At 42.4% G+C, this 23,807-nt stretch overlaps 2 protein-coding genes across 3 annotated transcripts; both read right to left on the reverse strand.

Annotated features, from left to right (window-relative positions):
• Nucleotides 1-1,575: 1,575 nt before the first annotated feature.
• Nucleotides 1,576-21,539, reverse strand: LOC105029576 (adhesion G-protein coupled receptor G4). The gene is made up of 26 exons (XM_010903005.3): nucleotides 21,429-21,539; nucleotides 21,250-21,314; nucleotides 21,123-21,168; nucleotides 20,966-21,003; nucleotides 20,717-20,865; nucleotides 20,135-20,215; nucleotides 19,970-20,046; nucleotides 19,805-19,869; nucleotides 19,510-19,555; nucleotides 15,837-15,859; nucleotides 15,553-15,701; nucleotides 15,278-15,407; nucleotides 12,558-12,658; nucleotides 12,255-12,459; nucleotides 10,231-10,399; nucleotides 9,945-10,085; nucleotides 9,732-9,857; nucleotides 9,587-9,632; nucleotides 9,345-9,448; nucleotides 9,108-9,229; nucleotides 8,317-8,585; nucleotides 8,100-8,205; nucleotides 5,149-5,432; nucleotides 2,722-2,823; nucleotides 2,378-2,533; nucleotides 1,576-2,134 (listed from the first exon to the last, which is right to left on the reverse strand). The coding sequence occupies exons 5-26, from the start codon at nucleotides 20,769-20,771 to the stop codon at nucleotides 1,986-1,988; spliced, it is 2,706 nt and encodes a 901-aa protein (XP_010901307.3). The 5' UTR covers nucleotides 20,772-20,865; nucleotides 20,966-21,003; nucleotides 21,123-21,168; nucleotides 21,250-21,314; nucleotides 21,429-21,539; the 3' UTR covers nucleotides 1,576-1,985.
• Nucleotides 21,540-21,677: 138 nt separating this feature from the next.
• Nucleotides 21,678-23,378, reverse strand: LOC109615987 (adhesion G-protein coupled receptor G4-like). 2 transcript variants are annotated; one of them, XM_020048638.2, is made up of 3 exons: nucleotides 23,258-23,378; nucleotides 22,778-22,858; nucleotides 21,678-22,556 (listed from the first exon to the last, which is right to left on the reverse strand). In XM_020048638.2, the coding sequence occupies exons 2-3, from the start codon at nucleotides 22,851-22,853 to the stop codon at nucleotides 21,892-21,894; spliced, it is 741 nt and encodes a 246-aa protein (XP_019904197.1). In that variant the 5' UTR covers nucleotides 22,854-22,858; nucleotides 23,258-23,378; the 3' UTR covers nucleotides 21,678-21,891. The 2 variants fall into 2 exon arrangements, with proteins under 2 accessions (XP_019904197.1, XP_019904198.1); XM_020048639.2 differs by lacking the exon at nucleotides 23,258-23,378 and having other exon boundaries at nucleotides 22,778-22,876.
• Between the last annotated feature and the right edge of the window lie 429 nt (nucleotides 23,379-23,807).

A 23,807-nucleotide genomic window follows, 5' to 3' on the forward strand; every position in this document is an offset into this window, starting at 1 on the left:
ATTAACATTTGAATTGGCTGTACTTGTAAAGCCATCAAACCATCTGCTAAATTGTGAATCGCGCAACATGAGTACGCGTTAAGGATCCAGAATAGCTCTTACAAATGATGGCCTTTCGAAATCAGCGTCTTGTGAGCAACATTAAAGAAACACTTCCGGGTCACGAAAATTAGGACATTTTCTAAATAAAAGAGACCAACGTATTATTTCAAAACTGACATACATTTTATATATTAATTAAGAAAATGTACCTCTCAAAACATTGACAAGACTTCAAATATGATCATATTTAAGAGTAATTTGAATAAAAAGTGGGTATTAAAAATACGTTCCAAGGGCATAATTCAGACAGTGCAAATGACTGAATATGGAATACATATTGCCTCATAGCTCATAAACTATTTAATATTCCACAGAGAAAGCAATGTAGGAAAATTCAGGAGAGTGTGTAGTGTAAGACAAACCGGTCTAATTTTGTTGCTGGCATTTTACTACTCTCATCCCATTGGCCACAATGTAACACAATTGATATGAAATACATATTGCACTATAAAGAAAAAACGATTCTATATGTCGCAGTGAATGTATGGTAGGAAATGTTCAGGAGAGTGGATAGAGTAATTATATGCAAAAAAATCAAGCGGCACTGTGTATTTGCAAATGTTGCTGGCATTTCTATCCTCCCATCCCATTGACCACAATTACGTAGAAACAATACTTATTGTTTCTACGGCTTCTACGTAATCTCTAATGTTGCCAGCATGACACTACTCCATTCGAGGCTTCATTACCGTTCTTCTAGCAGCAGGATATTATGCTAGCAGTTCTAACTCAGATTTCCTTTTTCAAAATAAAAGCCATCATTGAGATATATAAGGTAATGTAGTTAACAATCTAGTCTGTACATTTTATGTTTAATGTCTGTTCCTATGTTATTCTTGTCTTTTCTTTTTCACAGACTAGATTGTTAACTATATTGCCTTATACATTTCAATTATGGCTTTTATTGTTATAAAGAAAATCTGAGTGTTGCCAGTGTAATATCCTGCTGCAAAAATTACACTAATGAAGCCTCGAATGGCCATTACTAGCTCTCACCATAAACGTCAAGGCACATCTGGCCGCAAGGGGAAGTAGTGAACATCTCACTTGATGCCCTCATAGTGATGGCCATTCGAGGCTTCATTACCGTTCTTCTAGCAGCAGGTTATTATGCTAGCAGTTCTAACTCAGATTTCCTTTTTCAAAATAAAAGCCATCATTGAAATGTATAAGTTAATATAGTTAACAATCTAGTCTGTACATTCTATGTTTAATGTCTGTTCCAATGTTATTCTTGTCTGTTCTTTTTCACAGACTAGATTGTTAACTATATTGCCTTATACATTTCAATTATGGCTTTTATTGTGAGTGCTGAGGGCATAATATCCTGCTGCTAAAATAACGCTAATGAAGCCTCGTATGGCAATCAATACTCATACATACTGTACCAACAACATACTGACTGGGGCTTCCATTCAAACATTTAAAGCACACATTTTTATTTTATTTAATCTGACATAATACTTTGACACACACAATTCTATTTTCAAAAGGTTGCAGTCAATTTAATTTATTTTCAGTTTTGCAATTATACTTAGTCATATTCATAGTCATCAGTATGCATGGTTCTGGACATCAGGGCATCATCATCCCAAACATCATCCCAAATCACTTTATTTTAATTTGCTCCACAGCAGACATTACATTTTTTTATTTATATTATGGCCTACATTGTGCTTTATTATATTTTAAGCTACTCTCTTAGGGAGATGTGAAGTGCATTCACAACCCAGATTAAGTGAAAGCAAAAGCTGCCATGATTCACAGAAGTAAGTCTGTGTGTTCTGATGGCACAAAAGAATTGAACAAGTTACTTCTTATTACAATCTTTGTTTCTCTTCATGCAATTCTCACAAATTAACATTCCTACAAACACTACTGTATTAAGGAATGGGTAGCCGTTGTCTTGGGTGAGATCTGTATTGCCAAGTCTCAGTGTTTGCCTCTTCTGGGACAAGGGCACTCTTTTCAGGAAGAGGAGTGGAGTAAAGTTGGACACGTGGTAATGCCAAACTTTTCTTACACACAAGGTCTGCCAGCAGGGGAAAAACAACAACATTATTTGTACTCTAGCTGTAACTTGGGAATCTGCCTCTTTAGCTTTTGTTTCCACTAAGTGTTTGTCAATGACAAGTAGCGCTAGGATTGGAATGTTACCGAAGAGACTAAAAGTCAGGCTAGTTCAACTCGAATCACCAATTATACAGTTTTAATAAGAGTTTTATTATAAGCAAAAAACATAGATTTTGCTGGAAAAAAATCTATGTAATCTCACCCAGGTTTGGTCTTCTGATGGACACTTGTCTTTGACTGGAGTTGGAAGAGGCTGAGGTGCTGTCTGTTGAACTGGACTTGATGGATCTTACTGAGGGCATGCGCACGGGAGGGTAAAGCCTTGGTTTAGCAGCAGCTGTGGCTGTCTGGCTCCACTCTGAACAACGAGATATACATTTCTACAATTTTTGTTTTCATGTAAGCATATATTTCATTTTTACAAATGTTTGATTATTTCCGATAGTAGTCAAAATATGCAGTTTAATTTAATATCATGGAATATATGATGGGAACTGTGTGATTTCATATAATATTTGGGCTATATTTTCTGTGTAGTTATATTACCAGAGTAGTCCTGGAGTCTGAAGCGGCCAAAGCACAAATGGATTCTCCATTGCTTTCTTACATTCTCCTTCATCAGACAATGGAACAGGAATACAAAGAACCCTAAAACACACAATTGACATCAGACTAAACTCTATCCCCTATACTAAACTGCTCAAAAAAGTTATGGGAACACTTAAATCACACATTGGGTCTTGATGAAGGAAACATATTAAAGATCAAAATCTTTACTGTACATTGTGTAATTCGTTGAGAACAAAATGATGTAACAACAGTCAATGGCAAACAAAATCACCAACCGATTGATGGGCTGGATTCAAACTCACACAGAAAATGAAAGTAAAGGGTTAAAATCACAGGCTTACACGAATTTCAAACAGCTTACATGAGTTCCAACTCATAATGTGACTGAGTAATGTGTATGGCCTCCACGTGCCTGTATGCACTCCCAACAACGTCTGGGCGTGCTCTTGATGAGATTGTGGATGGGTCCTGGGGGATCTCCTCCCAGACCTGGATCAGGCATCAGTAAGCTCCTGGACAAACTGTGACGCTACGTGGTGGTGGATACACTGATACATAACGTCCAAGACATTCTCAAATGGATTCAGGTCTGAGGAACACAAAGGCCAGTCAATGGCATCAATGCCTTCGTCATCCAGAAACTGCCTACACACACTGGCAACGTGAGGCCAGGCATTGTCCTGCACCTGGAGGAACCCAGGGCCCACTGCACTAGCGTAAGGTCTGATGATGGGTCTGAGGATTTCATCCTGGTACCTAACAGCAGTCAGGGTACCGTTGGCTAGCACATGGAGGTCTGTGAGACCCTCCAAGGATATGCCTCCCCAGACCATCACTGACCCATCACCAAACCGGTCATGCTGGATGATGTGGCAGGCAGCATAACGTTCACTACAGCATCTCCAGATTCTCACGTCTGTCACATGCTCAGTGTGAACCTGTTCTCATCTGTGAAAAGAACAGGGCACCAATGGCGGACCTTCCAATTCTGGTGTTCTCTGGAGAATGCCAATCGAGCTGCACGGTGCTGGGCTGTGAGCACAGGTCCCACTAGAGGACATCAGGCCCTCATGCCACTTTCATGGAGTCTGTTTCTGACAGTTTGGTCAGAAATATGCACACCAGTTGCCTGCTGGAGGTCATTTTGTAGGGCTCTGGCAGTGCTCCACCTGTTCATCCTCACACAAAGGAGCAGATACCGGTCCTGCTGCTGGGTTGATGCCCTTCTATGGCCCTGTCTAGCTCTCTTCGTGTAACAGCCTGTCTTCTGGTATCTCCTCAATGCTCTTGAGAATGTACTGGGAGACACAGTAAACCTTCTTGCAACTGCACGTATGGATGCGCCATCCTGGAAGAGCTGGACTGCCTGTGCAACCAGAATGTGCTGAAGGTAATGACTCATGCTACCAGTAATGACAAAGCCACTAGCAAAACTAGAAGAATCAGTCAGGAAGGATAAGGAGAGAGCAATTGTCTCTGGCCACCACCTGCAAAACCATTCTCTTTTTGGGGGTTGTCTTGCTGTTGCCTCTCCAGTGCACCTGTTGCCACTTTCATTTGCACCAAAACAGGTGATGTTGATTCAAAATCCCTGATGATTCCTAACTGGACAGACTGATATCCCTGAAGTTTAAGTGACTTGGTGTTATACTTGATGATTATGTGTGGTAATTATTTTGAGGTGCGTATATCCCCTATACTCCATTCCCTGTACTCTATCCCCTATGTTTTTTGCCCATAACAATATGCTACAGTTTTGTACATGTAGGTATGTATGTACACGAAGGCTACGCAAGCGGCATTGCTAACATACCCCATTGCGTATTTCATGTCTAAACATATATTTAAAAGCTATGTCCACAAGGAGACAGTCTGGTGAGAAAATATTTTCGACCTGACTGGACATACGTTGACAACAATAAACATGGCAACAAAGGAGGAGGTATTAATATTAATGTTAACTCGGGGGGGGATGGGCTACAATCTACGGCTTTTAGTTTTTAAAAATATTTCATTTTGTCAAGGCACACTTTTTGTAGACGCTACTGAATTTTGAAAGGTAAACAAAAAAAATTGCTAAAAATTTTCTAAAAACTAAAAGCCTTAGATTGTAGCCCATCCTCCCCCAAGTCCGAATAGCACTTTTGTTGTCATGGCACACTTTTCTTAGACGCTATTTAATTTTAATATCATTATAAAAAATGATATTTTGGAAAAACTAAAAAATATACAAAATCTTTGATTAATATATCGAAAAGTGTGGATTGTAGTTTCACCTTCACCTGATCAAGAACCCATACTTTTCGTTATCCTAAATTAGTTGGTTTTGACATGCGAATATTAATTTCCACTGAATGTCCATTATAAAACTAACTTTAACTTCGCTCTGGCAGCAGCCCTCACCTTGCAGACTGTTGAGGATACAGAAGACGTAGAGGAGGGGAACCTTCACCGGCCCCCAGGCGAAGAAAGCCACAGTCCAGGTAAGACCCAGCAGGAAGGTGAGGCTAGACACCCTCTTCAGGTCCTGTAGAAGGAGGCTACTCTGATTGCCGACCGGGTGATTAACCCGCATATGGCGGATCTGAACCAGGACCACCACAAAGATAGCCGTGTTGAACAGCAGCACCAGCAGGATGTAGCCCCCAACAGAAACATAAAAAGCCACCTCATCCTGGATCCAGCAGCTGATTTAAGGAGAAAGTTGCATTAACCTAGTGTTAAACAGCCTCAACGCAGACTCTACAGTCCTCCGATGGGCACATTTTACTGTAACATTTGACACACATTGTGTCATATACAGTGGGGAGAACAAGTATTTGATACACTGCCGATTCTGCAGGTTTTCCCACTTACAAAGCATGTAGAAGTCTGTAATTTTTATCATAGGTATTCTTCAACTGTGAGTGACGGAATCTAAAACAAAAATTCAGAAAATCACCTAGTTTAATTTTTAAGTAATTAATTTGCATTTTATTGCATGACATAAGTATTTGATACACCAGAAAAGCAGAACTTAATTTGTTTGCAATTACAGAGATCATACGTTTCCTGTAGTTCTTGACCAGGTTTGCACACACTGCAGCAGAGATTTTGGCCCACTCCTCCATACAGACCTTCTCCAGATCCTTCAGGTTTCGGGGCTGTCGCTGGGCAATACGGACTTTCGGCTCCCTCCAAAGATTTTCTATTGGATTTAGGTCTGGAGACTGGCTAGGCCACTCCAAGACCTTGAGATGCTTATTACGGAGCCACTCCTTAGTTGCCCTGGCTGTGTGTTTCTGGTCGTTGTCATGCTGGAAGACCCAGCCACAACCCATCTTCAATGCTCTTACTGAGGGAAGGAGATTGTTGGCCAAGATCTCGCGATACATGGCCTCATCCATCCTCCCCTCAATACGGTGCAGTTGTCCTGTCCCCTTTGCAGAAAAGCATCCCCAAAGTATGAGGTTTCCACCTCCGTGCTTCAGGGTTGGGATGGTGTTCTTGGGGGGGGGGGGGGTGGTGTTCTTGGGATTTTAATCCATGACGGTATAGTGTGTTACTAATGGCTTTGTTTTGAGTGGAGAACAGGAGGGCTTCTTAAAGAAAAACTAACAGGTCTGTGAGAGCCGGAATTCTTACTGCTTGGTAGGTGATCAAATACTTATGTCATGCAATAAAACGCAAATTAATTATTTACAAATCATACAATGTGATTTTCTGGATTTAGATTCCGTCTCTCACAGTTGAAGTGTACCTATGATAAAAATGACAGACCTCTACATGCTGTGTAGGTAGGAAAACCTGCAAAATCGGCAGTGTATCAAATACTTGTTCTCTCCACTGTATACTACTGGTCAAAAGTTAGGGGTCACCTTTTTGAATAGGAAACATAACAAAAATGAATAGGAAATGTAGTCATTGAAACGTTTAGAAATTATGATTTTTAATTAAATAATAGTGTCCTTCAAACTTAGCTTTCATCAAAGAAACCCCCATTTGCAATTACAGCCTTGCAGACCTTTGCCATTCTAGTTGGCAGTTTGTAGAGGTAACCTGAAGAGATTTTACCCCATACTTCCTCCCACAATTTGGATTGGCTTGATGGGCACTTCTTACGTATCATACGGTCAACTGCTCCTGCAACAGCTCAATAGGGTTGAGATCCGGTGACTGTGCTGGCCACTCCATTATAGACAGAATACCAGCTGACTGCTTTTTCCCTAAATAGTTCTTGCATAATTTTGAGTTGTGCTTTGGGTCATTGTCCTGTTGTAAGAGGAAATTGGCTCCAAACATTTGCTGTCCACAGGGTATGGCATGACATTGCAAAACGTAGTGATAGCCTTCCCTTCTTCAAGATCCCCTTTACCCTTTACAAATCCCCCACTTTACCACCACCAAAGCACCCCCAGATTGCCTCCACCATGCTTGTAAGATGGTGTGAAGAACTCCTACAGCATGTTTTCATTTGGTCTGCATCATGTTATTCTTTGTGATCCAAACATCTCAAAGTCCATAACACTTTTGTCCAATCTTCTTTGTCTGTGTTCTTTTGCCCATCTTAATCTTTTTTATTGGCCAGTCTGAGGTATGACTTTTTCTTTGCAATTCTGCATAGAAGGCCAGCATCCCAGAGTCGTGTATTCTCTGTAGACATTGTGACTTGTGTTTTGCATGTAGTGTTTAATGAAGTTGCTCGCTGAGGACCTGTGAAGTGTCTGTTTTTCAAACTAGACATTCTAATGTATTTGTCCTCTTGCTCAGTTGTGCACCGGGGCCTCCCACTCCTCTTTCTATTCTGGTTAGAGACAGTTTGCACCATTCTGTGAAGGGAGTAGTACACATTTTTGTATAGACTGATGACTTTCACAATAATGTTATTTGTTTCTGTCCATTTTGATCCTGTATGGAACTCAAAATTGCTCTACTAGTTTAAAGAAGGCCAGTTTTCCTGCTTCTTTAAACAGCACAACCATTTTCAGCTGTGCTAACATAATTGCTACAGGGTTTTCAAATGATTAGCCTTTAAAATTGATAAACTTGGATTAGAAACAAAACGTGCCACTGGAACACAGGATAGTTGGTCCTGGTGGTTGCTGATAATTGGCCTCTCTACGTCTGGGTAGACAATCCACCATTTCCAGCTACAATAGTCATTTTCAACATAAACAATGACTACACTCTATTTCTAATCAATTTGATGTTATTTTAATGGACAAAATATTAGCTTTTCTTTTGAAAAATGTCGAAATGACCCCAAACTTATCAACCGTGGTGTACATGTAATTCAGGGTTGGGAAACACACTGCTTATCAACTGACAGTTAATGGGAACAATAAAAATGACAACAGGAAGAATCAAACACTCACAATGCCTCAGAGTTAACTAGCGGCTCCATAGACCTGCTGTTGAGAGAGCTGCCATAAGACTCTCTCTTTAAAACCAGAACTAAGCAACATATTACCAGAGGGATGCCTGTAAGTGGATAGGGAAGATGGAGAACATGGTTCAATTGATAACACTAAGGGTAAATACAGATAAGAAAACAATTTTCCTAATGTTGTAACCGGACAAACTCGATCTTACCCCAGCCTAGAGTGCAAAACTTTAGTATGTAGGAGGGCACGTAAACATTGAAGACCTTGATCAAAGCAAAGTACATGTGCACAGCCTCCAGGCCCATCCATGTAAAAGAGGCCAGCAGGAAGTAGTGCAGCACGGAAGCAACCGCCACACAGAGCCCATAACTGCCCACAGAGGACAGCCAGGAGTTCACCAGGAAAACCATATTAAGCCCCAGCAAAGCCAGAGACAAGTTGATGAGGATTTTGGATGGGTAGTCTCTGCGGATCTTCCTGTCGTGGAACATGAGAAGTATGTGAGATGGGATGGAAGTGTGTAGGACATTAATTAAGGGGCTCAACACCAGCCTCTCCAATGGTTCTGTTTCACCTGCTGTGCCTAATTGGCTGGTTGCTACTCTGCTACTGCTAAAAAGTACCACCTCGCAAACCCCTTCATTGGTTTAAAAGACAAAATAAGAGTGACTTATTTGACTTATCTGATTCTTGCATATTAAAACAGAGAGAAGTGGATCCCCTTCCCCAAACGACCTGCTGCACACCGGAACCTCATTTTGATTCAGATTGGTGGTGATATGTCTGGAGCAAGGTGAGATCACCTTTTTAGAACAGTGTGTTTTTGATGGAGCTTGGTACTTTCAGTGGGCTGATCACGTGATGGGAGCACACCTTTAATACCATCTGGAAAAACAACTATTTGTCCAGTACGACACAAGGGTCCATGCAAATTGTCAAAAAGCAACAGCAGGTGACAGTGCCACTCCAGAAACAAAGTATACCTCGACTGATTCTTACTCAAATGCTGTGTATGTTAGCACGGTGACTCCCAGGAAGACAGAAGACACGCCACAGCCCAGATAAGTGATTAGGGTCAGAATTCCCTCATTTTGTTTGTCGATTTGCGTTCTGGATATGTCCTGTAATACGAGGAGGGACAGCGGGGTAGACGACATTTTGGTCATCAAAAGGTTTGTGTAAACGTCAAAATGTTAAATTAAACCACAGTTGGTCTGTTGAAAAGAGTTTAATTACCAAAAGTACTCCAAAATGAGTGAGGTGATCACACAGGCACGTAGTGTAGTCAACGCTGGTGTTGTGCAGCCTACATCCATTCCGGTTCCATCCTCCTTTTCCTTCTGTGGTTAAAGAGAGAAAATATGTTAACTACCCCATTCCTCCGCTATAACAGACACTACACAAATGAACTATGAGTAATACGCCTTCCTCGATATGAGAGATTCAGTTTGTCTGATTATCCCCATAATCGGACCTACCATTTTGATTGAAGTCCCAGTAAACACACTGCACCTCTTTGCCAAGCTTCAACATAAAACAAACATCAGATCAGACAGCAACATATGGGTTATATGTTTAGTTTTTACTAGTGGTTGTAGAATTGATTTACAGTGTTCCTCTTACTGGATTTGACTGCAGGTGATGCAGCGTCACCTCAACATCCTTCTCCAGGTCCTTAATTGGACCACTGGCATTGGTGACACTGGCCGACACCACAAATGTGTTCAGGATCTTCTCAGTCTGGTTGTTCTGAAGGGAAATATATTACAGATTGTAATTTACTTCCATTTTATTATGCAAAAAAGTTATATGATGTAATAAAGATGGTCCCATTACCATAAAGAGAGTTGGGACTCCATAAAACTGGAACTGAATTCGGGGCTGGGCTCCACTGTGTTGAGGAAAGCTGTACTTCAAAGCTGAGGGTAGGGAGATGAATGCAACCGTCCCCTGGAATGGATCCTTGTTGAGATAAATCTATAACACCAAGATTAAGGCCATAATCAGAACAGATTTTTCTAATTATGTAATTATATTTTTACTATAGTTATTTATAGTTATTATATCAGCTTTTGCCAAAAAAGATACATTGGTAAATGCATGTCAGTCTTTTAGTGCTAACCTCAGGGTTTAGGCTCTCTGAAGCAAACAAGACCCCAAAAGTAAGGCTTTGAAAATTAACAGGGTCTACATTGACCGCAGTGATCGCTAAACCATAAGCAATCAAAGTGTAATTTGTCTGGTCAACACAAGACATCTTGTCGCCAACCATCTCTGTAATGTTCAGGATTCTGCAGAAAAAGGAGAGCAGGCAGAGATTGAAAGACACACGTTATCCACTCAAACAACTGGAACCATATCTATATTGCTACGCTAGTGTGGATTCTAGGCCAGAACATGCGTGACTGGCCTAAATTGGTTTTAAAAAAGCCTTGTTAGGTTTGCAACTTAATTTTTTTAACCACACTGCAAAATCTCCAGTCGCGAATCAACACTGACAGTGTTAACTACAATCACATTGTATGATTTGTAAATAATGAATTTGCATTTTATTGCATGACATAAGTATTTGATCACCTACCAACCAGTAAGAATTCCGGCTCTCACAGACCTGTTAGTTTTTCTTAGAAGCCCTCCTGTTTTTCACTCAAAACAAAACCATTAGTAACACACTATGCCGTCATGGATTAAAATCCTGCAGCGCACTCAAGGTCCCCCTGCTCAAGCCAGCGCATGTCCAGGCCCGTCTGAATTTTGCCAATGACCATATGGATGATCCAGAGGAGGAATGGGAGATGGTAATGTGGTCTGATGAGACAAAAATAGAGCTTTTTGGTCTAAACTCCACTCGCCATGTTTGGAGGAAGAAGAAGGATGAGTACAACCCCAAGAACACCATCCCAACTGTGAAACATGGAGGTGGAAACATCATTCTTTGGGGATGCTTTTCTGCAAAGGGGACAGGACAACTACACCGCATTGAGGGGAGGATGGATGGGGCCATGTATTGCAAGATCTTGGCCAACAACCTCCTTCCCTTAGTAAGAGCATTGAAGATGGGTCGTGGCTGGTTCTTCCAGCATGGCAACAACCTGAAACACATAGCCAGGGCAACTAAGGAGTGGCTCCGTAAGAAGCATCTCAAGGTCCTGGAGTGGCCTAGCCAGTCTCCAGATCTGAACCCAATAGAAAATCTTTGGAGGGAGCTGAAAATCCATATTGCCCAGTGACAGCCCTGAAACCTGAAGGATCTGGAGAAGGTCTGTATGGAGGAGTGGGCCAAAATCCCTGCTGCAGTGTGTGCAAACCTGGTCAAGAACTACAGGAAACGTATGATCTCTGTAATTGCAAACAAAGGTTTCTGTACCAATCATTAAGTTCTGCTTTTCTGATGTATCAAATACTTAGGTCACGCAATAAAATGCAAATTAATTACTTAAAAATCATACAATGTGATTTTCTGGATTTTGGTTTTTGATTCCGTCACTCACAGTTGAAGAGTACCAATGATAAAAATTACAGTCTTCTACATGCTTTGTAAGTGGGAAAACCTGCAAAATCGGCAGTGTAACACTTGTTCTCCCCACTGTATATAGCTGTACAGTTCCAGTCAAAAGTTTGGACACACCTTCTAAGGGTATTTCTGTATTTTTACTATTAAAATTTTTTTTGTATAATGGTGACAATGCCAAAATTATGAAAGAACACATTTGGAATCATGCAATAACCAAATCAGTGTTTAACAAATCAAATACATTTATATTTTCTTTCCTTCAGAGTAGCCATCCTTTTCCTTGATGACAGCTTTGCAGACTCTTAGCATTCTCTCAACAAGCTTCATATCAACATCAGGCCTTAGATTGGGCAGCAGGAGGTTTGGAACTTTTCCCAATATATCCTGGATTGCAGATTTCCTGCAATCTCAGGAAAGCTTTGGAATTATGGAAAAGTTACCAGAAGTAGTCTGACTTGACCCAACTGAATTACATGTTAGGACCATATCACTATTGCAATTACATACATGCTGAAGATGCCAACACTTGAACACAAGTGTGTCCAATAAATCCACATTACGTATCACTGGCCAATTTGCCATGCTCTTTATCTGTGTTGCAGGGTTGAGCTGTATAGAGAGGAACAACTCACTGGTTGGTTACAGGCTGTAGGTGGCTTTTAGACTCCAAGATGTATGAGATTATGTCGATGATAGCTTTTCCAAGTGGAGGAGTCATGCAGCTAATGAAAACAATTTCTTCAAGTTTATTCAGAATTGTGCCAAGTTCAGTGCAGTTAAGGTCTGGATCATCCTTCAGCAGGCTCTCGATCATCTCCACCACATCCATAGCATTTTCTAAAAACAGCAAATGTAATAACACTTTAATTATCATGGCCAAAGACACTTTGCCTCCTCTAAATGACACAGCCTTTGACACAGCAAACTCAACTCACCAGGAGTAACTTCAATTTTGTCTAGGTCCGGAATGGTCTCAACCACAAATGGGCACTGCTTCAGATCTGGAAGCATCCAAATGATTGGATAACCTAACTGACTGTCAGCCGGAGAGAGCCACCCAGGATCAAACAGAGAACAAAGCAAGGTCAATGATTATGATACTCTGTAGTCCCTTCTATAATATTAGCTGCCTTATTGCCAGACCGTGTAAGCAGAGCCGGCCCAGAAGAGGGAATGTCTCTTACTGACTGACTGACTGACTACCCCTTGTCAAATAGCATAGTGGTTAGAGACGCGGACCGGCAAACAATAGGTCCCCCGTTTGAATCTCGTCGCAGAAACTTTGCTGGATACAACCTTCAATACAGTAGCTATATTGTAGTAAGCCTAAAATAAAACTGTTTGCAGTTATATTGCAACTATTTCTGGTGGATTTTCGAAGTATGCATCCATTCATGCTTTTTAGGTCAAGATAGACAAAAAACTTTCCACGATTGTCTCGTCTTTTCACTTGACGAGAAAGTCAGTTATCATCACCCATATTGACATTTATTGTATTAATGTCATGCAATGAAATTAAATAACAGTTTTGCTAGCAATTGCTAAATTCTTAGACTATTCCAAGTAGTTAGTTAGTAGATACCAGTAAGCCTATTACTGGCTAATAGGCTGTTAAAACAGCCAGTGGCAAAAGCCATACATTTCATAGATGCTATTTGTGGTGGAGGTAAACTTAATAAGAAACGTTAGTCAGTTTAACACAACGTTTAATGGTGTCTAGCGAAATATTTAAACTTGCCATGATGTTAACATTTTCTAATGTCGAGATGCTATACCAACACTGGGCAAATGTATAGCGCTGTGGTGTAGTGGTTAAGGACACTGGTTCTCATGTGGGAGACCTAGGTTTGAGTACAGTGAGGGCAACAACAGGTATCACTTTTAATTGCGGGCTGGCTGAACTAGGCTTGCCTGGTTTCTTTTCTGGTTTTTCAATTAACATGGCACTGTCATGGCCAGTAGTTCAGATGTTGAATCTTATAAATGATTTTTGATTAATTTAATGTTGATTAATTTGGTGAGTTATAAGTGTTTTTTTTTTCTGTGAACTGGTTTTGATTTTAGGAAATTCCACTGTAAATACTTTTTCATTTGATGAAGTAGGACATTTCTTCCATCTGGTGCTTTGACATTCAATAAAGTCAACGAAAAAGGTGAATTTGTGTAAATCTTAATTTACATTTTCTGTGACACAGGAAAATATTTAGCTACACATAAAAGTAGGATAATACAATGTGAGTAAAGTAATACATAGTTAATAAAGATAAAGAAAATGAAATTATATTACTACGTTGTAATTAAACTACTCAGAGAAAGAGATTTTGTTTAAGAGACTAGTAGATATTTCAATAAAAAGGATAGGGCCAAAATGGTATACTCCCCTGATGTAAATTCCTTTCAGTGAGTCACCACACTGAGCTTTTTTCTGAAATGTTTTATGGAGGTCGCGTTGGAAGGGATCTTGGTTCTCCATACAAAATCCTTCCAAATCCTTAAAATCCATTGTCTTCCCTTGCCTCTCCTTTTCAATTCAAACCACATGTTTTTAATGGGTTTTATGTCCAGAAGACTGATATAGCCATTGCAACATGTTGAATTTGTAGCCAATGACACATTTGTTTGTGGGTTATTAGGTGCGGTTTGGGTTAGAAGCAACCAGGGTATTGGCTAAAATATGCTGATACTGGTTAAACTTCATGATGTTTTAGCACAAGTGAAAGCAAATTAGCCATATAACATTTAAGGCCCATTACCATATTTTACAGTATGTATGGGGTTATTTTCTGTTCATTCATCTAATTTCAACACCAAACCCATCCCTTTGCATGGCCAAACAGCTCTGTCTCCATGTACTCTGACCAAGACCCTTGGTCAGAGTTACGCATTTACCAATTTTCTTATGACAATCAAAAATTGCCATAATGAAAAATATAGCTCTTAAAATGTCTATTAAAATTTTAATATTAACATTTTGTATAGAATACTTTCCATGTTTTTAATAAAATATACCTTAATATTGGAATGATTCTAATTTTATAACATCATTTTAGTTTATTGTTATTAAGGGTATACAAACTACAATTCAATTATGTTCTGTCTTACATTAAACAGTACGTAGGCCTATCATTATGGATGCAAATACATTTCTGGGATACAAGCAATGTCACATCACTTGAACATAGTACTTGGCAGCCATGACAACATTGATTATGCTTCACATTTACGTTTTATCTCTGCTTATTATCTTGTACAGTTTCATGTTTTTATTGCAGGACATTGCTGTCATTGATTGATTTTGTCATAAATGTGCAGTGCATACAGCCCTATTCTAGTGTTAAAGAGAAATTGCTTGGTCATTATGTCGAGAGCAGTGCAGTCTCTGACAGCAAAATTAAATACGCTGTAAAATCTAATGAGACAGAAGCAATACCTCTCTACAACTTAACTGCTCAACGAGAGACAACATTATAGGTCAGCAAAGCTGTTTACCTATGCAATCTGTCATGAGTTTCCATAATGTAGGTGGTTCCCAACCTTTTGCTGTATACTGAGAACCATTTGACTTTTACCAGTCTCATGAGTCTTTTAAGGTACCCTGGTGGGGAACCACTGATGTAGGACAAATAATTACTACATGTTATGTTGACTGTCTCACCACTGTCTGCTAGCGGTCTTGTTGCGGTCTCCCTGACATGGCTGCTTAGCAGTCTGAAGAGCCGTGGTGATCGGCCATTCAAACAGGCCCTGTCGGGTCTGGTGTCGAGTCTTATTACAATTCCCTAGCGCTGGGGGGACAAGGAAAATGAAACATCAACTCACCCACAACTCCGACATAACAGTTATTCTGGTTCTACCCACCCACCATCTCTTTTAAAGACAATACCAGTGCTTTAAATTGGATTTTCATGTGTCCATCAAAGTGAAGCATACCAATATGACGAATATTGATGTCCTTAAAATGCAGTAGTATGGTTATGACTTTATCTGTGTAATCCGCCTCCAGGAGGTTACGGATTTTTGTCTTTGTCTCCTCCTGGCTTGAGGTTGTTGTCACCAGCAGTTGGAACAGGCAGCCGTATCTGTGGATCGATGGGTGGGGGAAATTAATTTCCTTTGTGCTCCAAACAACTTCATATTTATATTTGACGTGTAGTGATTAGTTTGTTCACTATTTGTGTCTGAATCTTTTATGGTAATTATTTGAATGTTTATACCTTGAAATGTTGACCACAGAAGGCTATAAGACAGAATTACACTGTTTAGTGCACACATTTCTTAAAGTGTTTCAGCAGAAAGTCAAAGTAGTCTACATGTTCAACACTAATATGGTAACCTCCCTCAGTTTAATTCCCTGCTGCCTCAACGACACAATAAAAGTTATATATAGTACAGGTTAGCATTCCAAAGGAATTATTTGTAATCATTCCCAACACATTTTTCCTTAAAGCATTTTTTTTACAGTGATCGTAGATTTGTTATTACAATACCATTTTAACCTTTGTTTTTGGGCTGATGTCCAGCTAAGTATTGTACTCAACGCATCCTCAGTGGGAGCTGATTCATATTTGGTGTAAAGGGCATTAGTAAGGCTTGAAAATACTATCTCTAAAAAATTCTAATAATTAGTAGATAAACCCTTTGTTAGCCCCCTCCATGAACTGCCACCTTAACGTGGTGGAGGAGTTTGAGTACCCGAGTGACCCTAGGAGCTATGTTGTCTGGGGCTATATGGCCCTGGTAGGGTCTCTCAAGGCAAACAGGTCCTAGGCGATGGATCAGACTAAGAGCGGTTCAAAACCCTTTAATGAGGAGAAAAATTTTGAGGTCCGTGACATCGCCCGGTATGGCGCAGCCGGGGCTCGTATGCGGGTGCCTGGTGGCCGGGCCTTTCCCCATGGGGCCCGGCCGGGCTCAGCCCGAAGGAGCGACGTGGGGCTGCCTTCCCGTGGGCTCACCACCTGCAGGAGGGACCATAAGGGGCCGGTGCGGAGAGGATCGGGCGGCAGTCGAAGGCGGGGGCCTAGACAACCCGATCTCTGGACACGGAAACTAGCTCTAGGGACGTGGAATGTCACCTTGCTGGCGGGGAAGGAGCATGAGATTGTGCGTGAGGTTGAGAGGTTCCGACTAGAGGTAGTCAGGTTCACCTCTACGCACGGCTTGGGCTCTGGAACCACACTCCTTGAGAGAGGATGGACTCTTCACCACTCTGGAGTTGCCCATGGTGAGAGGCGGCGGGCTGGTGTGGATTTGCTTATAGCTCCCCAGCTCTGCCGCCATTTGTTGGAGTTTACACCGGTGAACGAGAGGGTCGTTTCCCTGCGCCTATGGGTCGGGGATAGGTCTCTCACTGTTGTTTGTGCCTAGAGGCCGAACGGCAGTGCAGAGTACCCGACCTTCTTGGAGTCTCTGGTAGGGGTGCTGGAAAATGGAACGATGGACTCCATCGTTCTACTGGGGGACTTCAAAGCCCACGTGGGCAACGACAGTGACACCTGGAACGGCGTGATTGGGAGGAACGGCCCCCCTGATCTGAACCCGAGCGGTGTTCAGTTATTGGACTTCTGTGCTAGTCACAGTTTGTCCATAACGAACACCATGTTCAAGCATAAGGGTGTCCATCAGTGCACGTGGCACCGGGACACCCTAGGCCGTAGGTCGATGATCAACTTTGTTGTCATTTCATCTGACCTGCGGCCGTATGTCTTGGACACTCGGGTGAAGAGATGGGCGGAGCTGTCAACTGATCACCACCTGGTGGTGAATTGGATCCGATGGCGGGGGAGGAAGCTGGACAGACTCGGCAGGCCCAAGCGTACTGTAAGCGTCTGCTGGGAACGTCTGGCCGAGTCTCCTGTCAGAGAGATCTTAAACTCCCACCTCCGGTAGAGCTTCGACTGGATCCCGAGGGAGGCTGGAGATATTGAGTCCGAGTGGACCATGTTCTCCACCGCCGTTGTCGAAGCGGACACTCGGAGCTGTGGCCGCAAGGTCTCCGGTGCCTGTCGAGGCGGCCATCCCCGAACCTGGTGGTAGATACCGGATGTAAGGGATGCCATCAAGCTGAAGAAGGAGTCCTATCAGGCCTGGTTGGCTTGTGGGACTCTTGAGGCAGCTGACGGGTACCGGCAGGCCAAGCGGACTGCAGCCCGGGTGGTTGTGGAGGCATTAACACTTCTCAGCCTCCCCGGGAAAGTCTATGCCAGGGTACTGGAGAGGAGAATACAGCCTATAGTAGAACCTCGGATTCAGGAGGAACAGTGTGGTTTTCGTCCGGGCCGTGGAACACTGGACCAGCTCTATACCCTCTACGGGGTGCTGGAGGGTTCATGGGAGTTTGCACAACCAATCCACATGTGTTTTGTGGATTTGGAGAAGGCATTCGACTGTGTCCCTCACGGCATCCTGTGGAGAGTGCTTCGGGAATATGGGGTCCTGGGTCCTTTGCTAAGGGCTGTCAGGTCCATGTACGACCGATGCAGGAGCTTGGTCCTCATTGCCGGCAGTAAGTCAGACTTGTTCCCAGTGCACTCCGGACTCTGGCAGGGCTGCCCTTTGTCGCCGGTTCTGTTCGTAATTTTTATGGACAGAATTTCTAGGCGCAGCTAGGGGCCGGAGGGTGTCAGGTTTGGGGACCACACGATTTCGTCTCTGCTCTTTGCAGATGATGTTGTCGTGTTGGCCCCTTCAAACCAGGAACTTCAGCATGCACTGGGACTGTTTGCAGCCGAGTGTGAAGCGGTGGGGATGAGAATCAGTACCTCCAAATCCGAGGCCATGGTCCTCAGTCGGAAAAGGGTGGCTTGCCCACTTCAGGTTGGTGGAGAGTGCCTGCCTCAAGTGGAGGAGTTTAAGTATCTAGGGGTCTTGTTCACGAGTGATGGAAGGATGGAACGGGAGATTGACAGACGGATCAGTGCAGCTTCTGCAGTAATGCAGTCGATGTATGGGTCTGTCGTGGTGAACAATGAGCTGAGCCGCAAGGCAAAGCTTTCGATTTACCGGTCAATCTACGTTCCTACTCTCACCTATGGTCATGAGCTTAGGACAAGATCCCGGATACAGGCGGCCGAAATGAGCTTTCTCCGCAGGGTGGCTGGGCGATGCCTTAGAGATAGGGTGAAAAGCTCGGTCACCCGAGTAAAGCCGCTGCTCCTCCACATCGAGAGGGGTCAGCTGAGGTGGCTTGGGCATCTGTTTCGGATGCCTCCGGAACGCCTTCCTGGGATGGGCCCGTCCCACCGGGAGGAGACCCCGGGGAAGACCTAAGACACACTGGAGGGACTATGTCTCCCTGCTGGCCTGGGAACGCCTCGGTGTCCCCCCAGAAGAGCTGGAGGAAGTGTCTAGGGAGAGGGAAGTCTGGGCATCTCTGCTTAGATTGCTGCCCCCGTGACCCGGCCCCGGGATAAGCGGAAGAAAATGATGATGATGACCCTTTGTTAGAATTTTGATGTTACCAAATAGATTTTAGATTCAGTAAAATGTTTACTAGTTAGTTAATATAATAAGGGGAGTCCACTCAATTTGAACAAACTTACATTAGCATTTTTAACAAGTCTTGACAGATTTTGCTTGCTAATAACAATATTGCTATCTGTCAAAGTACATTTCATAATATGATTATGTTGGCAATGTTTTTTTCTACTAAATATTAGCATACATTAGCCATGTTGTTATATTTCCAATCCCCCATAGTGTAATTTAGACTAAACTGTAATTAATGCCTGTTTAAAGTCATTAGCTCTGTTCAACTCCTGGTCATCTATATTGATAAGGTGCCAATAGACTGTTCGTGACCATGGAAATGATGTGACTGATAGAGATGCAACCTATTAACACCATGGTAATACTAATAATAAAGTATGTCATTTGTCCAATACATACCTGATTAGAATCAACCCTGTCTGGTTGTGGTGTTGGATGCGGCCCTCTGGAAGACAAAACACATGCTTATTTGTATGATACTCTATAATGACCTGTAAATACTTTGTATTTTAGTCCAATGCAGCTGTTTCTATCGCCACATGAAACCATTTCTGGGAGAAAAGAAAAAGAAATCACTCTTATAGTATTAAAAAGGTCAAAACAAATATTACATTTACATAAGCTGAAAACTGGGTTAGAGACAGGCAGGAATCCAAATGCATTATACAGGATTGAGGGCTTTACTGAAACATACCTGTATGTTTTTCCAATAATTTTTAAGGTCAGAAGAGACATCTCAGGCGGTAGAATGTAATCCAGCTGAAAGTTACACAGAAGAAGCAATGGATCAGTAACACAGGTTTGTCCAGACTAGATTGAGCATTTGTCTGAAGAAAGGCAGTATTTTCAGCTCACACACCCATGTAATGACAGAAAGTCCAGGATCATCACAGGAGCCGGTAAAGGTCACGTTCCCATTTACCTCAAAAAGTATGTCTGGAATGAAGGACAACATTGAGGAGTTTGGCACATACAATAATATATTACATTTGAAACTGGGTTGACTGTTCAAGTAATGGCTAACCTGAAGGTGTGAAATCAGTGGTGGCACTGAGGTTTACAGTTGAGGTGATGAGGGGACTCACAGTGGCTGGGGGAAAGTCCTCTGGGGACAGAAACCTTCAATCATCATCACAGTGGAACCGTTCAGCTTTGACGGCTTCTCTCTTCCCTATAATCTCTAGGGCCAGGATTCCTTCTGACCATGTGATCTGAACTTGCACCCCAATGGTGGAACCAGTTACCAATCGAGGCTAGTCCCTAAAATAACTTACCTTGAGGCTAGAAGTGTCTAAAATAACTCAGCAAACACAATTTTCTTTGTGAACTTGCTTGCAATGTTCATTATTAGTTATTGAATCTTCCTTGTAGCACTGACTATTCTGATAGCTACTTCATTGATTAGCTGGTATTTACTACTACTGAGTTACATGGTTCTTCCATATAGCTATATTAAAATATATGCAGTAAATGTAAGTCGCTCTGGATAAGACGTCTGCAAAACTAAAATGTCAAACGAAAAACTCAGGTCAACAGCTAATGCCTCTCTAGTAAGCTATAACTTTCTCTCCAGAGCTGGGAGAACTTTTGGAATGGTTTGTCTTACCTACTGCATTCACTTGGATGCTTTTGCTGTTTGCCAAAAGCTGTGTCTTTTCCATGATTTGAGGTGTGTTCAGCAGCTGAGAGACTTCTTTCTGCACTGAACTGACATCGGAGCTCGGGATCACATTGAGGTGAACCAGGCATTCAAAGCTGTGTGGTGATGCAACGGTGATTAGACAACATACATTTTAAAGACACCAATTCAATTTAAAGGGAAACTTATTAATACCACCAGTCAAGTATGTCTTACTGGCTTGCAGCTTGTGGGGCGTTATGCACAGCTTTCTCCTGGACAATGTGAATTGAAGTACATGTAATTATCTGTGCTCAAAACGTTTGCACAGGTCATCATAGATACCTATGACACATATAATTGTTGTATAATTCCAATCAAATTTGACACTTACTTCTTCCAACTTTGTCTCATCGCCACTGTAAGCATGGTCCAATGGACTGTATTGAAGGTGAAAGAGTGTTTATATACATTATTCCACTATATATTGGGACAAATTGTGTATTTGGGTATTTTCTTACCTGGTAGACACTACCACGGAGACTCTGTACAAATGATATGTGCTGAGTGGTAATACCAATCTGAGCTGAAAAGAAATAAAGAGTAATGGTGTCATCAAAATGGGGGACATATGCTGTGAAATCTCCAGATCATTTTAAGCAATGTGCAACAGTGAGTGAAATGTGAAACAGTCGCTTACCCATTGATGTGCCAGGTCTCTGGCCTTGTATACATCTGTGCTGTCTCCATCTGAACGGATGATGGTGATTTTCAATTTAACCTCATATAAAGACCAGGCTGAAAGAAATTATAAAAATCAGGTCATGGAAGAGTAGCAATTGACAAGATAGTGGAGCATTCCATTGCGGTTTAGCACATTCACCCTGTATCTTGTGACTGCATATTTTACAGATCTCCCAATGCACTAAAAAGAGCTTTGATGTTTTTTTTTAAGCACCATGTGATTGTTTCTCATTGAAATGAGGACACAAGATCAATATTTGAACTTCGGTCCATACGTATAACAGGAACATCCCAGGAGGTCACCAAAGATGTGGATCGATGACTGGAAGCTTGCTCATAACAGCCGACACCAATAAACTATTCCGTGCACAATCATATTCAATGCACATTTATTACAGACAATCAAAAGGGATATAAAATTAAAATAGTCTCCTGCCCTCACCACAGTGTAGATGGGAGTCTGGGACGGGAGGGCAGCTCTGGGTGAGCCAGTCAACAGCATCCCAGCGTACCTTATTCCCCTCTGTGCAGTTCAGCCCAGACACCTGCTCGGGAGTGTGAGCCTGTCCCCACATGCGGAACAGGGACACACGGCCAATCAAGTTGGTCCCATTCTCCACGAGCATCTCCCCTCGGGCCAAGTAGTGGGAGACCCCAAGAGTAAGCGTGCCGTTGGAGGCCAGCCTGTACCCCAGAGGGGACGGGAGCGGATCGGCGACATGGGCTGCCAATTCCAAGCTGGTCCCGTTGACATAGAGGGTCGGCGGTTGAGACGTCCCGGACCACGTCAAGCAGATGTAGTGCCAGTGGCCGATGGGCAGGTGGACCAGGGCGGACCGGCGTACCCCAAACAGCCAAGCGTGGACCAGGCCCTCCTGACCCTCCAGGCCCAGCTCGGTCCGCTGACCATCAGGGTGGCGGTATACAAAGGCTGTCCACGCCGGTGTCCCGACGTGCAGCTGGAGGTGAAGACACACGCTGAGCTCCTCCAAGGCGGGGATGGTGAGGTCCGGACTCAACTGCCAGTAGCCGCACCCCCCCGTGAAGTCAGCCATCTTCCCCCACAAGCTCACACTGGAAAGCTCTGGCATGCACAGGTTACAAGGACAAGGATAGAAAAGGCATTGTTTTTATCAGGTGAGTTATTGTCATACTTATCATCTACATCTTCATTATTACATGGCTTCCGGATAGAATGTTTCCCTGGTAACTGGCTATGTCCAGCGCGTTATAGATCATTTGTGCATGTAATTGGGAGTACTGAGGGGTAGAGAAGTGCCTGACTGCCATGGCCAACTTGCTCACCTGGGTCCCGAGAGAACGCGCAGCTAAGCAGAGACAGGCTGAGAAGAATGTGGAGGAGTTTATCACAAATCGTCATCACAGCTTTGAAAGGAACAAAAATAACAGTAAGACCAGCTCCAAAGTTTTCCCTTTACAGTGCTTTATTAACATACTTTAAATGTGTACAATTTCAAGGTTGTATTTTGTAGAACAAAATGTTCTGATACTCAATTGTACTGTTTTGTGTGAGTGCATTTTTGTTATATTCCTTCCACTGCCTTCATAGCCAATTGTGATACTGTGTAATTCGGTTTAATATGACAATATTTGGAGTGATGAAAATTATAAAAGAATTATGGACAATCATAAAATGTAGAAATGAGAGATGACATTGAAAATAAAATTGAGTTAACAATGTACATTTTAAACAGAGAATTAAGTGGGGAATTTAAAGTAGTAGAATAGTAAAGGGTCAGTTTAAATGTATATAAATCCACTTACCCAATGAAAGAGGAGACAGGCAGATATCTGATTCCAAACAATCCTGGTATATGATCTATAGCCTACTGCTGTACAATCCAATTGTTCATTGTATCTAATACTGTCTGAGACCAGTCATATATTCTAGTGTGTATGTGTGTGTGTTTGTGTGTGTGAGAGAGACCTGTAGTGGTTTCTAGTGTGTGTGTGTGTGTGTGTGTGAGAGAGACATTTAGTGGTTTCTAGTGTGTGTGTGTGTGTGTGTGTGTGAGACCTGTAGTGTATTCTAGTGTGTGTGTGTATGAGACCTAGTGGTTTCTAGCGTGTGTGTAAGTGTGAGACCTGTAGTGTATTCTAGTGTGTGTGTGAGACCTAGTGGTTTCTAGTGTGTGTGTAAGTGTGAGACCTGTAGTGTATTCTAGTGTGTGTGTGAGACCTAGTGGTTTCTAGTGTGTGTGTGGGTGTGTGTGACCTGTAGTGTATTCTAGTGTGTGTGTGTGTGTGTGTGTGAGACCTAGTGGTTTCTAGTGTGTGTGTGGGTGTGTGTGACCTGTAGTGTATTCTAGTGTGT

This window comes from Esox lucius, chromosome 7 (genome assembly GCF_011004845.1).
Source record: "Esox lucius isolate fEsoLuc1 chromosome 7, fEsoLuc1.pri, whole genome shotgun sequence".
Taxonomy (NCBI): Eukaryota; Metazoa; Chordata; class Actinopteri; order Esociformes; family Esocidae; genus Esox; species Esox lucius.

Excerpts from the sequence above, each read along its gene's own strand:
- LOC105029576 (XM_010903005.3), bottom strand. The coding sequence starts at position 20,771 with ATGGAAAAGACACAGCTTTTGGCAAACAGCAAAAGCATCCAAGTGAAT. Across the intron at positions 8,206-8,316 it reads GTTTTGCACTCTAGGCTGGG|GCATCCCTCTGGTAATATGT; the intron begins GTAAGATCGAGT and ends ATCCACTTACAG. Across the intron at positions 2,135-2,377 it reads CATCAGAAGACCAAACCTGG|ACCTTGTGTGTAAGAAAAGT; the intron begins GTGAGATTACAT and ends CCCTGCTGGCAG.
- LOC109615987 (XM_020048638.2), bottom strand. The coding sequence starts at position 22,853 with ATGACGATTTGTGATAAACTCCTCCACATTCTTCTCAGCCTGTCTCTG. Across the intron at positions 22,557-22,777 it reads CGCGTTCTCTCGGGACCCAG|AGCTTTCCAGTGTGAGCTTG; the intron begins GTGAGCAAGTTG and ends TGTGCATGCCAG.